Source organism: Ictalurus furcatus, chromosome 18 (assembly GCF_023375685.1).
Source record: "Ictalurus furcatus strain D&B chromosome 18, Billie_1.0, whole genome shotgun sequence".
Lineage (NCBI taxonomy): Eukaryota > Metazoa > Chordata > Actinopteri > Siluriformes > Ictaluridae > Ictalurus > Ictalurus furcatus.
In genome coordinates this window covers 2,353,860-2,371,111 of record NC_071272.1, presented here as the reverse complement: position 1 = coordinate 2,371,111, position 17,252 = coordinate 2,353,860, and the positions used below count along the sequence as shown (strand labels likewise).

Sequence of the window (17,252 nt, the reverse complement as noted above, 5' to 3'; positions counted from 1 at the left end):
TATCTCGTAGCAAAAGATGACCTTTTACTAAGAAAAACTAGAATAAGAAAGAACGATAAAACCTAATAAAAACGTAATGGCATTTGAGTACTCCCTCAATAACTATTTAACAGCTATAAAACCTATTGAGATCGCATGCTTAAGTGTAGAACAGCCCTAAATACTACCTATTCTTAGTAATCGGTGGAACTGGACTCATACCCAAAACAGTGAGACTTCTTCAAAACCCCAGATAAGCTCTTAACAGTTCTCTCACTAACTGATCCAAGCACCAAGCACCATTATTTGATCTCTCAATCTACTGCATCTTCCTCCTCGCTTGATCCAGGTCAATTCCTCTCTCCTCACGTAGTGTGTCTGTGTCATCTCTTCATCTATCTGTCATCTCATTAACATGACCCTTTCTTTCAGGTTGACAAGAAACCGTACCTCAGTGGAAATCTTTCCTATCGGAAGTGCTGAGAAACTTTTTTTTTGCATCAACGATTGCAAAGCAAAAACGAGTATACGTTGTAATGAGACTGCTCTTTTACGTGTCTTGAATGCTTGTTGTCTTTCTGCATATTCTGGGCCGTCAATTTTCTTCTCCTTCTTGGTCTCCGTGCTGTCTTTGATGAGGTAAATCTTGACACTCCTTTCCTGACTGTTATCCGGATTAAAGGTGTCACTCGTGCTCGGTTGAAATTTTAACACTACTCTCGTTTTGTCGCGATCGGCGATCACAAGTCCACCCCTGCTACTGTCGCTCAGGATGCTCTCAGAGGATCAGTTCTTGTCCACCTCCTTTTCATTATTTAGCTGTTAAACCTGGGTCACATTATACGGTGTCACCCATCACTGTTATGCTGATAATACACCGATTCATGTATTATTTTTCCAAGCCATGCACTTTATCATGCTTGATGCTACACTTTCTTTTCGGCTATGTTTACAAGTGATGAAAGCAAGTCGTTTAATTCGTAACCATCTCCTTCATAATCATTTTCCAGCTCCTTACTCTCACTGCGTGGTTTGGTCTACGGTCTCGAGAGGTATAATAGAAATACATCAATAGTTCATTCGACTGGATGTTAATGGGGTAGGGTGGTTTGGTGGTTAGCACGTTTGCCTCGCGCTCTGTGTGTGCGGAGCTCGCATGTTCTTCCCATCTTTTTGGGCGTTTCCTCCCCCGGGTCCATACACATGCACTGTAGGCTGATTTCCAAATTGGCATTTCCATGTTGTCCATAGTGTGTGAAAGTGTGTGCAATTGTACCCCAGAATGAGTTAGCACCCTGTCCAGGGCCTCCTCTGACTTGTTCCCCAACTTCCCTGGGATAGGCTCCAGGCTCCCCCATGACCATGTGTAGGATAAACACTGGGTCCGAAACTTATCGTGGGGACATTGGGCGCAAGGCACACACACACATAAACACACACACACACACACGCACCCTGAATGGGACGCCAGTGCATCTCAGGGCACACATTCACAACCACAGGCAATTTATCATAGCCAGTCCGCTCCACTCCACCCACATGCATGATTTCTGGGAGGTTGAACATAACCAGAGAACCTGTGGAACTCCGCCCAGGCAGCATTTCGAACCTTGGCTCACACCGGGGACGCTGAAGATGTGCTCTTCTGATCAAATTCTATTCGATTCTCTCCTATTGTGAATTCCTTGTTCTTTTGATAAGCAAATAAATAACCACGAATCAATTAGTATGCAAATTACATGGTGAGGTCACGGGGTAACTTCTTGCCACATTTTAAGCATTTATAGAGTCATTTCTCCTGAATTGAGTTGACAGCACTGAGCTTGTTTCACCCAGGTGACTGCACCTCTAGCTCATGCGGGTGTGTGTGTTAGATTGAAGAATTCAATTGTTTAATAAAACTCAAGGAGCTCGTAATGGTAGAGCTCTGCTCTATAATGCACATAGCTGTTGCGCGCTCTCTCTCTCTCTCTCTCTCTCTCTCTCTCTCTCTCTGTGGCGAAGTGCCCCTGCGCAGCCCGAACTGCAGCAATGAAACCTTCCTAGTTCTCCCAGCTGTTCGCGTCTCATCCTGAGTTTCGGAGAGCTCTGGCACACGCGGGCGGCTCCTTCTGCGACTCAGCAAGCTCGTGGGCGAAGGACTGCACACAGAGCACGCTCTCTCTCTCTCTCTCTCTCTGTCTCTCTCTCTGTGTGTGTGTGTGTGGGTGTGTGTGTGTCTTTGTCTTAATATATTTACTCTCGTGCGAAGCATCGCGCTCTGGTCCCGGTGCACTCCCGTGGAGGACTTTTTTTTTTTTTTTTAAATTCTTTCTATGACAAGGCACCACGCAGAGCTTTTAGCTTCTACACACTACATCAGCACGGCGCGAGCGACCCGTCACGGCGGCGTGCGCATACAGATGCATGCGTGCGCAGGGAACGGAGGCGCGAGCTGAGCAGTGATGGCGCGCCCGTGGGGCGCACACTGTCTGTGCTGGAGCCTCGTGACAGCCTTCAGCGTGTTTCTGTCGCCCGTGGGGGGCAGAGGTGAGGAACACACACACACACACACACACACACACGGTCCTGGGGATCTCCACGGGCGCGCGCGTAGGGTTATTAGCGCGTGATGCGCACAAAGTTACCGCATCGTTCAAGACTCTCTCTCTCACACACACTCTCTCTCTCTGTGTGTGTGTGTGTGTGTGTGTGTGTGTTTGCTACAGTGCATCTAAGTGCTGTATGTGTTTGGATAACATGCCACAGTCGCTCTATTTAAAAATCCTACTATGTTGTGCTTGAGTGTTGATCCTTTCATTTCATTTCTATGATGCATGTCTTGGAACGTGATTGCATTGCTGAGAGTTGTCCAGTGCTTAAGAGTTCATTCCAGTGATGCAGGTATTCATTCAATTCTGAGATTTATTGGCTGTATTAGAGTGGTCTGAGAGCCAAAATCATGCTGTGCAGCCAGATGCTGTGCATTAATTCTGTGAAGTGAAATGGTATTGCTTAAAGCAAACTGGGTGTCATGCGATACCCACTGTGCAACAGGTTTTACACTTCTTTCCTGCTGTTAATCCCTGCTCCCTCTCTGTCTCTCACTTGCTTCAACTGTGTTGTTTTACCTTGCATTTAACTGTGTTTTAAATATAGCGAGCTAGTAATGTTTGACACTCGATTATTTAATTTTGAAAGCAGTAAATCTTTGATATTTACGAGTGGAACGCACCACTGAGGCCGAAACGTGGGGGTGTGTTGAATCGTTTAGTCATCCAGATCCTGAACTAGGAACGCTATGCGTACATACACGCATCCTGAATGGGATAAACAGTCCGTCACAGAGCACCACTCATTCTGATCTATGAGCAATTTAGAGTAGCAGGTGGGAGAAAACCCGAGAACCTGGAGGAATCCCATGAGCACACAATACGAACACGCACAGAAACGAGACAGACCATAACCTGAGCTCATGATTCAACCAGGAACCCTGGAGCTGTGAGGTGGCAATACCATCCATCCATCCATCCATCTTCTATACCGCTTTATCCTTTTTCAGGGTCATGGGGGAACCTGGAGCCTATCCCAGGGAGCATCGGGAACAAGGCGGGGTACACCCTGGATAGGCTGCCAGTCCATCGCAGGGCACAATCACATACACACTCACACACCCATTCATACACTACGGACACTTTGGACATGCCAATCAGCCTACCATGCATGTCTTTGGACTGGGGGAGGAAACCGGAGTACACAGGGAGAACATGCAAACCCTCGACCCTGGAGGTGTGAGGCGAACGTGCTAACCACTAAGCCACCGTGCGCCCGACTATAAGTTTCAACCCGAAAATTAGTTTGTGAACGTTGTTAGAGTTCGGTACTGCTAACCGGCCCAGAATTGCAAATGTAATGTGACCTCGTTTCATACCTCTTTGGCTCATACCAGGCCAAAAGCAGGTGTATGCATGTGTGTGTGTGTGTGTGTGTGTGTGTGGATGCTCTCACATTGTGCTCCCTGAGTTATACTTCCAATCATAGCCAACTTCGAGATATGCAGCGAAATGTGAAGGAGCCTACACAGAAAAGTGTGCTCATGTGCTCAGCGCAGAAAATAAATGCCCCTTCAGTCAGTTGGGCGAGTTGGCGGTGTCTCTATTACATTTGCAAGATTACAAAATAAGGCAGACGTAGGCTTGTTACATAAACATGTCAGCACATGTCGTACTTAAACTACTGGAGTGTATATTAACTTGGTTACAGCTGATTTATACTTCTGTAAATTCACGCGTGGGGGTTGCACGAAGATACCTGTATACCACGAGGACCAAAAAAAAGAGTGTACAGAAAATAAAATGTTATTGAAATGTTAGCAAAGTTCCAAATGTCATCAACAGCAGGTCATCTACGGTTTCAGTTTAGTTCAGGACGGACGAAGGAAGCAAAGAACTGAACGTGATAAAACCGCAACAATCAAACAAACAAATAAATAAATAAATAAATAAATAAGGTTGTTTACAACAGTTTGAAAAACAGTTTTTTTTTGTTTTTTTTTAAGTCTTGAAGATGAGTCACAAAAGTAAGTGCTCACAAAATTGCTTCAACCAAACAATCCTCATCCATTTAGCCTTTTTCTTTTGCTAAATCTGGTTTGAGTATTATCAATCCCTCTAGGATTTATCGCAGGAATGAATTCAAAATCAAGGCACGGCCGCGATATTTGCATCGGCTTGCAATTTCTCCTAATTACCGTGGATTTGGGCCAAGACGCATCACGTGACATCACTACAACACGCATCCAGCCAACGCCCCTTTTGAACATGAGTACAGCTAAAAGGTTTCATTTACCAACAAACATTACCCTGAAAGGCCGTGCAAAACAGTTTCATCAATTCAAGTAGTTTTCCACAAAAAAGCACAAAAAACTTCCCATTTCAGAGATTCCCATTTCGGAAATTCTAAAGGAGCGGCTGTATCTCTGACCGTTACAAAGCGTTGACACCCCGTGGAGACTCCTTTCAAAAATGTCCATTCTAAACATCTCCTCACAGAAAGGTTCATGATATCAACCGTGAGTCTGTTTATGTGAAGGGTCCTCCATACAAGCCCCTGTGAATGAGTTGTTACTATAGAAACGTTAACATATTATTTGCAGCACCTTGTATACACTGAATATCTATGTTCTGGTACAAGTATATATATATATATATATATATATATATATATATATATATATATATATATAAAAACATGGCTGAAGTGGACTTCATTCCCACGCATGGACTTTGTCACATTCACACTCACCTGACTAATAATCACACACACTTATACACAATCACCACACACACAGTATATGCAGTAAGGACTTATATAAAGTCTCACTCTAACATTGCGAAGTATTGCTCAGTGTGTTTGTACCTGACCTTACCGAGCCGTTTGTTGTTTATCGCTAATCTGGTTTTGATCCTGTTTCCGTTCTTGTTTCTGTCCTTTGGTTTTGCCCTGGGGGCGCACGGTGGCTAAGTGGTTAGCACGTTCGGGGGTTCGATTCCCATCGTGGACCTGTGTGTGCGGAGTTTGAATGTTCTCCCCGTGCTGCGGGGGTTTCCTCCGGGTACTCCGGTTTCCTCCCCCAGTCCAAAGACATGCGTGGTAGGTTGATTGGCGTGTCCAAAGTGTCCGTAGTGTATGAATGGGTGTGTGAGTGTGTATGTGAGTGTGCCCTGCGATGGATTGGCACCCTGTCCAGGGTGTACCCCGCCTTGTGCCCGGATCTCCTGGGGATAGGCTCCAGGTTCCCCGTGACCCTGAAAAGGATAAGCGGTATAGAAGATGGATGAATGGATGGATGGATTTGGGGGTTTTGCCCTGTTTGTACTGTTTGCACATTGCCTGACCCATTGCCTGTTTTTTTGTCGACAGTTCTGTCTCTCGATTTGGATTTATTTACCTGTGAACTGTTTATTAAACTCTCAATTGCATCTGCTTCCTCTTACCTGCTGTAACAGCATGCAATGTATGCTTGTGCCAGAATGTTGATATTCAACGTCTAATAAAAAGTGTCTGCACTGCTTAACAAAGATGCTCCTTTCTATTTATGAATTGGAAAAATGAGCAGGATCGGAGCTACCTGCTGTGTAGTAATTGGCTCAAACACTGTTGCTATTTAAAAAAAAACAAACAAACTGGAACACGAACATGTATGGTGATGTTGCAAATTACTCGCAGCATGTTGTGGAGCAAGTGTGCATTTTAGTTACTAGTCACTAATCATGAAGCAGTGTTTATTTGATTTGATATCCATCGTAATATTTAGTGTTTAGGTTGTTAAGGTTTATCTATTTATTGTTTTGGTTCAATAAAAATATATTCTCACAGTCAATAAATATAGTCCTTATAAAAGTGAAAAGACATCTAATTACACTCACCAAACACTTTATTAGAAACTCTATACTAATACTGGGTAGGGCATCACGTCGCTCCCAAAACAGCCTCGATTTGTTCTGGCATGGATTCCACAAGATGTTAGAAACATTTAAATGGTAAATGGTCTACACTTATATAGCGCTTTTATCCAAAGCGCTTTACACGGTGTCTCATTCACCCGTTCACACACACTCTCACACACCAATGGTAGCAGGGCTGCCATGCAAGGCGCTAACGTGCCATCGGGAGCAACTTGGGGTTCGGTGTCTCGCCCAAGGATACTTCGGCATGTGGAGTCACGTGGGCCGGGAATCGAACCGCCAACCCTACGATTAGTGGACATGTTGACATGATGGCATCATGCAATTCCTGCAGATGTTCGCTCCAAATTCAGATCCGACCATTTGTGTGCTTCAGCGGAAACTGAGATTCATCAGACCAGGCTACGTTTTTCCGGTCTTCACCTGTCCAGTTTTGGTGAGCGTGTGCCCACTGCAGCCTAGTGTTGTCTAGCCTTGAGACAGTTGATGATGGTGTCAGGAATCGCTGATCGTTTCCATCTGTAGTGATAGCTTTTAAGTTGAACGATTTAAATGCGGGAGAAAAAAAAAAATTGTCTGCAATGTTAAGGGCTTTAGCCGCCTGTTTCCCTCCACATTCTGCGTAAATGGTTGGAATTCATGCTTAGCACAGATTTGGATACAGCTGGTGAAAAATGGCTTGTGTCTCTTGTGTGGTAACCATGGTAACAGCAATGCTACAGATAACAGCTGTTAATTTTGAATCTATTCATCCAGGACAGGCAGCGTTTGTACTATGGGTAGCTACGCCACTGAAATTAGATTGGAGGTCTCTGTGTTACTGTTATTTTGGTGTGAGAAAGGTGATATATAAATTAAATTCACAGTATTATTATTACCCTGCGATGGATTCGCACCCCGTCTAGGGTGTACCCCGCCTTGTGTCCGATGCCCCCTGGGATAGGCTTCAGGTTCCCCGCGACATTGTAGGATAAGCAGTATAGAAAACGGATGGATGGATGGTATTATTATTATTATTAGTAGTAGTAGTAGTAGTAGACCATAAAAAAGTAATATATTACATATTATATATTACACACATTTTATATATATATTGTTTATGGTTCATTAAACAAGCATGAAAAACATCATTTAAACCCTTTTCGATAAAGATCTGTAAAGCTTATTTGGATTTGGTCACGATATGGAGGCTAGGACGCATGTAAATACAGATAAGAGCTTAATTAGAGATAGGCAGACAAATCCGAATCGAAAGGCAAAGGCATGGTAATAAACAGGCAGCAGGTCAGGCGATTGGCAAACGGGCATAAACGAGGCAAAACGGAATCGAATAACAAGGACGAGAACAGAATCAACACGATGGCACTGAAACGAGGAACAAAGGCTGGGTACTGAGTTGAAACTTGCACACACAATACTTCGCGACGAACAGTGAGACACGAGGGGTTTAAATGACATGTATTCAAGGGGGATCACAAAACAGCTGAGACTAATGATGACACATAAGGGCAACAACCAGTGACGATACAGGGACAGAAATCATAACACGTGTACCGTACACGTGTGAAAATAAACAAAGTCAGTACAACCCGGAAGCGTGTGCTCGCACTTCGAGAGATAGAATTTTTCCTCTTAATATTCTTCTTTTTCTTCTTCTTAGCAGTAGTAGTAGTAATAGTTGTAGGAATAATAACAAACACATTGGGCAAACCCTACATCCAGCGCTATCATCTGTCCACGAGTGCTAAAGGGTGGGGCTGAACGATGATATAGGTCACGAGCCTAATGTTATCCGCAGGTGCAGCCTAAATAAGTTTCCTATACTGCTCTGGTCCACTAGCTGGTACTGACTGGAGTGGAGTGCAAGTAAATGAGCAGTAGTTAACCCAGCATTGGAGTTTTACGCATGATCTAATACAAATATGAATCTCGTTAATCATTTATCTCTATATTATTTCTTTCATCATTCATATCACAAAAAAGTACCATTGGCATGCAAGTCAGTCACCTCATGATGTGAAACAAAGCGAAACAAAACGTGTGAATTAAACACTTGCACGTTGATAATAATTTATTATTATTATTATTATTATTATTGTGTTTTATTTTGGTCTGGATCATTTATCACAATATCACACATATTTGTCTTTAGTGAAAGATGAGAACAAAGACAGGAAAAGCAAAAGCGTGCACACACACACACACACACACACACTCAGAAACTATTTAATTCCCATACTAGAGAGTCTTCTTCAAAATATTAATCTAGACAGAAAAGAGCTTTGATTTCCTGCACTGAACAGAAACTCTGACCTTTTGACATCCACTTAACTTTAACTGATCCCTTATGAGCCATTTGCAAGTCAATTAGCAAATTAGCCCTAAGGATGTGACCCCACGTACATTCTTTAGACTATGGAAATCAGACAGCGCTGGTCTAACATTCATAATGAATGAGTAATATTCATTTACTACATTCAGAGGAACACTATGGGATACACATACTGTACATGAGTCATGAGAAAGTTTTCCATAGCCAGGACTCGGGTGAATGAGGGGTGGAAAAAAAAAAAAACCTTAAAGCTACCCGACTAGTAGATCAAATTTCTGTCCCTCTGCTGTATGACGTTATCACTGTACATCATCACTTTGATTGTAGTGGGTTGAAATGCATATCGCCGTTATCGTTTCAGCGCTAGTAACGTTCTATTTATCAACTCTTATAGCGAGCATGCCTATGCGTGAATCAGATGTCTATTTGCGTTGCAGAAAGGAAGAATGGAGTGTGTGTTTGTGTGTGTGTGCGTGCGTAAATGAATGCTTGTAGTAGCACACTTAATATGGAACACGTAATGGTTCTCATAAAAGAATGCCTCTAGTCAAAATATTTTTCAGACACGACTCCATCATTCTCCGCTTATATAAGTGAAAACAGTCTGCTCGTATTGATTAAACACAATAGGGATAGTAATGCAGGGAGGTAGAGGACCGTGTTGTTGTCTGTTCACTGACGTCCTGTCAGGCTACCTTGGGAGAACATACTTGTGAGGATAGGAGAATTTTTACGAGGACATGATAGGAGAATTTAAATGTGCTGCGATCTTCCCGTTGGACGATGGACCGTCCCAACACGTTTCTAGTGGTGGGAGAGGACCGTGGAACGGACGATACATTACACTAACACTCAACATTAATAAAATAACAAACATAACATAAGCTAAAGAGTTTGCCGTTACCTCAGGATGGAAGCAAGCGTAGTTTAATTAAAATATTTCCCAATCTCAACCTTTTTTCAGTGGGTTATCTCACGTGCATACTGCTGCTGTGATCATAAGGACGGTCCTGTGCTCATCCCAGGACTCTTATTAACAATATGCTCATACTACATAACCTTCCAACACAGTCAGTGCTGTTTGTTTACTCTTCTACACCTGTATACTGTCATGATATATAATCCCACTATCCAGTGTCACCCACAGGCGGTCTGGTTACTTTCAGAGGTGGTCCGTGTCCGCTCATGGAGTTTTTCTACGGACAAAACGACGACTAAACAGTGTTTCGTGCACGACATGTTCCAACAGCGTTTCCCAAGCACGGTGCTAAATCCTCCAGTAACGCCAGCTTAGCCACCGCAGCATGTCAACTCCCGTAGTGACAGACTTCCAGAGTCTTAGTCTTAGTCTCATAGTATAGGTTGCCATATTTTTCCTAATCGTATTTTTCCTAATTTTTTTTTTTTTTTACCGAAATTGTGCATGGAATAAATGAACTATATAAACTGGACAACGTAATCCGTATATACACATCGATTTGCATGAACTCCTCGCCAAGACTCAACACTATTTGAAGCCAGTCAGTCGAAGTTTACATTACAGAATGAATAAATTTACTCAGGCGCTCTCATAGGATACAGGCACTTTTCTGCACTAACTGGATTTTCACACTAAATCTCTTGCATTGCAAATGTAGTATAATCAATATTATAAAGAATAAAGTGTACTTATAATGATGAAATCAATAGTTTAAAGAGTTTAGTCCATAAATAACTATTCCAAATCCAATTCCGGTCTTTTCCATTTGTTAAGGGGTCGGGTAGCAGTCCGATTCCTGGGTACTGGATCGGTGCTATGTCTCAGTTTGTTGTTTTTTTAATTTATACAGAATTGCCCTTGTTGTTCAGTTAAGGGAGACCTGGGTAATGAGGTAGGAAATTGGTAAAAAAAAAAAAAAAATTTTGACATACTAGTGCAAAAAAACCGACCTGGTGGTGTGTATCCACTTGTTTTTTTTGTTTTTTTTTTGTTGCCTGACTCTAAAACAATTTTGTTATACTTCTCCACTCCATCTTCATTAGTTTTATCTGTGCACACTCAGTGAAGAGCCTTGAAGACGAGTGACCCTGAGCTCCAACAAAACACTCTTTCCGATCCTTAAGTAGCAGCAAGGACACCGTGCGGTCCCCTCTCACTCTTTCCCACTCTCTCTCCCTCCCTCTTTCTCACACTCTCACTGTTTCCCTCGCTTACTTATTTTAACTCACTTCCTCTGTATGTCTTCCTGTTGCTCTTTCTGTCATGCAATAACTGTTACATCCTGCTTTTCTTTTTCTATTACCTTTCTATTACTCTCTCCATTGCCGTTTCCTTTTTTCCATCAATTTTTTTTCATTCTCTCCGTCTCTCTGTCTTTCTCTCTCGCTCGCTCTTACTTCCTACTTGCACACTGTGTTTGTGTATCTGTCTATTTGCCTGTTTGTGCGCTCTTTCTCTCTGTCTCTTTCTCTCTTCTCTCTCTCTCTCTCTCTCTCTCTGTAAGTGCTTCCATTTTCCAATCATGTCTCTCAAGGGCTTTTTTCTCATCTTCCCTCTTTTTCCTGGTGGCCTCTTTCCTAACATTATTTTCATTTCCTTTGTATAAAAAGAGGAGAGAAGAATGAAAGCAAAAACCAGGACATAAAGGTAATAATAGATCAAGAGAAAGGAAAAGAAAAAATGTAGAATGGACCCATTTCCCTGGTACGTTAATTTAAAGGTGCATTAAAATGTAAAATCGTTTTTTTTTTTTTGCTTAATAGAAAACCTTCTCTATTCTCATATAAGATTTAATCTGATAAAAAAAAAAAAAGAGGAATAGTGAGGAGAATAAGGAGTGGGATGATGAAAGATGGAGTGATAGAAATGCAGAAGATGGAGGAGCAATGGAGAGGTGCGGTGTGGTATTGAACCTTGTTTTCATTTCTGACCAGTGGATTTGCTCTGATAAATATTAAACAGGTTTTATATAACAGTAGTAGTAATATTAGAAATAATAATCGGGATTGAGAAGACATAATTACATTTCACATGCACACACACACACACACACACACACACACACACACACGTAAGCCCCTCTTTGACCGATAGCATCACTTCAATCAGAGTCTAATTACACTAACATCTTGCTCTCACTTTGCTCCTTTTGCCTCGTAGGAACTGATCGATCAAGCCACATATACTGCAGGTAGAAATGCATATTTTGCTCAGTATGAATATTTAATGCTTCATGCAATCGATCATTATTATGACACTGACGTGATCAGCCACTCGTAACGACAAATGCATGCAATTTAATACAGGATATCTGAGATCAGAGGTCATCAGTGTGCTGAAGAAGTTGACTTGAACTCATTCAGTGTGGCAGGAGAAAGAGAAATGTGGTTACATTTGGTTACAAATGGTTACATTTGCATTTTTTTTTATCGTATATAGTGCCTTTCTCAGACCCAAGGTCGCTTTACACAGTATATACACACATATACATACATGTTTGTACTCATAAACACATAACATCCATGCAAGAAACGTATGTACACAAATTCCCGTAAACATACATACATACATACATGTACATATATATATATATATATGCGAGCAGCAGCACTAATGGATGTGCGAGGAACAGAGAGAAGACCACGCAGTGCTTTATATGTTAGAATGGGGAGTTGAAGCTGAATGCGGGCAGATATGGGAAGCTAGCACAGAACTGGGGATATGTGAGCAGATTTTTTTGTGTGAGTCAGTACCCGGGCTGCTGAGTTCTGCACTTACTGTAGCTTATTTAGGGAAAGTGATGAAAGACCAAATGAACAGAGCATTGCAGTAATCTAAACGCGAGATAATAAAAGCATGGACAAGAGTTTCAGCAGCACAGAAGCGGAGAGGGAAGAACGTAGGTGAACAATATTACGAAGGTGAACGAAGGCCGTTTGGGTTACAGATGAAATATGAGAACTGATGAGTCCATGATAATGCCAAGCTGGCGAACAAGTGTCAGATGGAAATAAGTCAGTGCCATCAGTGGTCAGACGGAGGTCGTTAACCTCCGTAAAGTTTCCAGTAAATAATACATAAAGTTTGGAGTGTAAAAAAAAAAAGTAACGAGGTATTAACGTTTCACGTGTGTAGTGATGAGATATATTTTTGGCGTTGTAGAGTATAATTAAAATTGATCACTCTTCTGGGGGCGGGGGCACAGTGGGTTAGCGGTTAGCATGTTCGCCTCGCACCTCCGGGGTTGGGGGTTCGATTTCCACCTACGCCCTGTGTGCATATAGTTTGGATGTTCTCCCCATGCGTTTCCCCCGGGTACTCCGGTTTCCTCCCTTAGTCCAAAGATACTTGGCCTGTGATCATGTGAGTGATTGCTTTTTCACTTACATACAGTGAGGGAAAAAAGTATTTGATCCCCTGCTGATTTTGTATGTTTGCCCACTGACAAAGAAATGATCAGTCTATAACTTTAATGGTAGATTTATTTGAACAGTGAGAGACAGAATAACAACAAAAAAATCCAGAAAAACACACATAAAAAATGTTATAAATTGATTTGCATTTTAATGAGGGAAATAAGTATTTGACCCCTCTGCAAAACATGACTTAGTACTTGGTTTAAAAACCCTCGTTGGCAATCACAGAGGTCAGACGTTTCTTGTAGTTGGCCACCAGGTTTGCACACATCTCAGGAGGGATTTTGTCCCACTCCTCTTTGCAGATCTTCTCCAAATCATTAAGGTTTCGAGGCTGACGTTTGGCAACTCGAACCTTCAGCTCTCTCCACAGATTTTCTATGGGATTAAGGTCTGGAGACTGCCTAGGTCACTCCAGGACCTTAATGTGCTTCTTCTTGAGCCACTCCTTTGTTGCCTTGGCCATGTGTTTTGGGTCATTGTCATGCTGGAATATCCATCCACGACCCATTTTCAATGCCCTGGCTGAGGGAAGGAGGTTTTCACCCAAGATTTGACGGTACATGGCCCCATCCATCGTCCCTTTGATGCGGTGAAGTTGTCCTGTCCCCTTAGCAGAAAAAAAACCCCCAAAGCATAATGTTTCCACCTCCATGTTTGACGGTGGGGATGGTCTTCCAGGGGTCATAGGTAGCATTCCTCCTCCTCCAAACACGGCGAGTTGAGTTGATGCCAAAGAGCTCCATTTTGGTATCATCTGACCTCAACGCTTTCACCCAGTTGTCCTCAGAATCATTCAGATGTTCATTGGCAAACTTCAGACAGGCATGTATATGTGTTTTCTTGAGCAGCGGACCTTGCGCGCGCTGCAGGATTTCAGTCCTTCACGGCGTAGTGTGTTACCAATTGTTTTCTTGGTGACTATGGTCCCAGCTGCCTTGAGATCATTGACAAGATCCTCCCGTGTAGTTCTGGGCTGATTCCTCACTGTTCTCATGATCAATGCAACTCCACGAGGTGAGATCTTGCATGGAGCCCCAGGCCGAGGGAGATTGACAGTTCTTTTGTGCTTCTTCCATTTGCGAATAATCGCACCAACTGTTGTCCCCTTCTCACCAAGCTGCTTGGCAATGGTCTTGTAGCCCATTCCAGACTTGTGTAGGTCTACAGTCTTGTCCCTGACATCCTTGGAGAGCTCTTTGGTCTTGGCCATGGTGGAGAGTTTGGAATATGACTGATTGATTGCTTCTGTGGACAGGTGTCTTTTATACAGGTAACAAACTGATATTAGGAGCACTCCCTTTAAGAGTGTGCTCCTAATCTCAGCTCGTTACCTGTATAAAAGACACCTGGGAGCCAGAAATCTTTCTGATTGAGAGGGGGTCAAATACTTTTTTCCCTCATTAAAATGCAAATTAATTTATAAAATTTTTGACATGCGTTTTTCTGGATTTTTTTGTTGTTATTCTGTCTCTCACTGTTCAAATACAACTACCATTAAAATTATAGACTGATCATTTCTTTGTCAGTGGGCAAACGTACAAAATCAGCAGGGGATCAAATACTTTTTTCCCTCACTGTAGGTCAAACCTGAGCCCAGGTTATCAGCGCAGGGTTTCACATGGAGTTTTCTCCAGGTTCTGTGGTTTTCCTCCCACCTCCAAAACACAAACGTCTAAATTGCTCCTAGGTGTGAATGTGTATGTGTACGATATTTCAACAGCTGTAGTTTATCTAGTCATGAGCTGATCTTGTTATTTAGCAATATGAAGGAAAAGTAACAGATTAAATGGAGTGCAAAGGTTGCCGATTTTTATCTACAAATCTAGTACCCAGTCTTTATTGGCCAAATGACACCAAATGGACATTACACATTTTCTGCAACTACAAGCCTCGGCACTTGGGTTTTTCCTCGTTATTTACTCGTCAGTGAGACTTGTATTCAATACATGTTCAATTTCAAAGGTAACTCAACGTTGCACGAGCGTTACGCTATGGGAAGCGCCCTCGTGCGTGAAGCTTGTGTAACTTCACGCCCATTTATAGGCGTGCCGTGATCAGGTGACGTGGCAATTAAGGGCGTCTAATTTGACACCTCAGTCCTCAGTTTTTATAATTTTATTTTCAAGAAATTGTGAAACTCTACTACATTTTGTTCACAATATTAAACTTCTGTAGTATTAAAAAGAAAATTGATCATTTTTATTCAAATAAATGTTTGAATTTTTATACAGACAAAAGGACCTCTCACAATCATCTGACTGGGAGGCAGGACAAAAAAAAAAAACAAAAAAACTCCACACTTCACTACAGTGTAAATCTACCATTAGAGCAGCATTTGGGGCAGAGCATCTGTACCGCTCCTCATCTCACATTCTCACATTTGCAGACACTGTGTGAAAATGAGAGAGAGAGAGCGCGAGAGAGAGATGATCCTACAGGAGAACTAAAGTATAAATGAATCCCAGTGGATTAATAGAGCTTTCACTAATGAAAAGAAATAAACAAAGGAAGTAAAATGAAAAGAAAAAAAAAAAGATACAGGTGGAAAGAAGAAAAAGAAAAAGAAAAGACCTAAAGAGGACAGATGAAGAGAAAAGAAAGCACCACCCCGAGTGCCTTCACTATGCCCTTGGGTCTTGATGCTCGCTCCTTTTCCAATCAGTGAACACACACACACACACACACACACACACACACACACACACACAGGCTCTCATAACTGCACCCAGTTTCTGTAATTTACATTTAAATGAGAACAAATCGCGACTCATTCGGAAGTGAATTACCTGCACTGTTTCTGCATCATCATTACCTGCACTATGCACCATATTGCCGACTTAAGTTCCAAAACTGCATCAATAATTACGTGGGGAAAGTTGCCTGTATTCAGACACAGGTTATGTAGCAGCTTAAATTGATTTTCTGGGTGTTGCCATTCAGATTAAACAGCACATGCTTTTAATCCTGAAAAAAATAAAATAAAATAAAAAAAAAATAAATCAAGGACAGGAAATGTGGACTGAATGTGGACTGTGTGCTTTGCAGTCAAATGTAATCCAATGTAACATAAAAGCAGGTCTAATACGATGATATATGAATGAGAAGATGGCAGGCATTGAGATAAACATGTAATAGGAGTCTGCCAAAACCTTGTATTGTTGCATGAATAGTTGCAAATGGTGTCATTTACCAATATAGCTTCCATCCTCATTATTAAGCAAAGGGCTGGCACCATGAGGGAGCTCACCGAGACTATCCCACCCCCTCATTCAAGATGAATGATGAAATAGGCTATTTAAAAAATAAATAAATAAATCGCATTTGCCAAGTGCGTCGGCTTTCTAGTGTAGATATTAGTCTGAAATAGCTGTGTTATTACACTTTTAATGCAAAGTCACATTTTGGTTAGGGGTCTGATTAAGTGTGCTCCCATACATTAGCCTACGTTACGTTACGTTACGTTACGTTACGTTAAACTTCCTGCAGCACGAGAAGCACAAACATATGTGTGTTGCGGGAATTCAAGGCCGCGTCTCATTAGATCATTTTAACGTGGACAGTCGTAAATGGATTAAAAAGAAAGAACCTACAACAGCTGCTATTACATCTGGTCCTGGGCTCCATAAGCAGTCTGGACAACACATCTGAGATGTATATCTGGTGGTCTAAGACGTATTTATAGCGTCTTAGCAATAGATCTATCGTAGCAATCGATGAGTCACGTTTTCGACTAGGTCTAAACTAGGTTTTATTTTTCTGCTCTAGTACCGAGATGTTTGTTTACAACCCGACCAATAAGTATTCTCATGCCCCCTCTTCAGTCCTCCACTGGCGCCGGCTCTGATTAGGCAGCTTAATAACAACAAAAAAATGCACTTGATCCAGCACGTCCTAATATTTAGCATTTGAAATTACGTTTGATATCCTATCCTCGACATATATAGAAAATGTGCCCACAGTTTAAAGGATAAGCTGACCAAGCACTCGTCTGCCATGATTACTGCTCACGTTATGCAAGTGTAGTTCATTTCATCATTTTATCAATAAAAAAAAACCCCTCTGCCCTGTGCGTTCAGTCTGTGAGAAAGATGCTTTTT

The 17,252-nt window shown here is 42.0% G+C and overlaps 1 protein-coding gene across 1 annotated transcript in view; it reads left to right on the top strand.

Annotated features, from left to right (window-relative positions):
- Positions 1 to 1,484: 1,484 nt before the first annotated feature.
- unc5da (unc-5 netrin receptor Da) overlaps positions 1,485 to 17,252 on the top strand; it is a 144,610-nt gene continuing 128,842 nt past the window's right edge. The window contains exon 1 of the mRNA XM_053648163.1: positions 1,485 to 2,508. Coding sequence (XP_053504138.1) covers positions 2,424 to 2,508 — 85 coding nt within the window. The 5' untranslated portion in view covers positions 1,485 to 2,423. The remainder of the gene's footprint in view (positions 2,509 to 17,252) is intronic.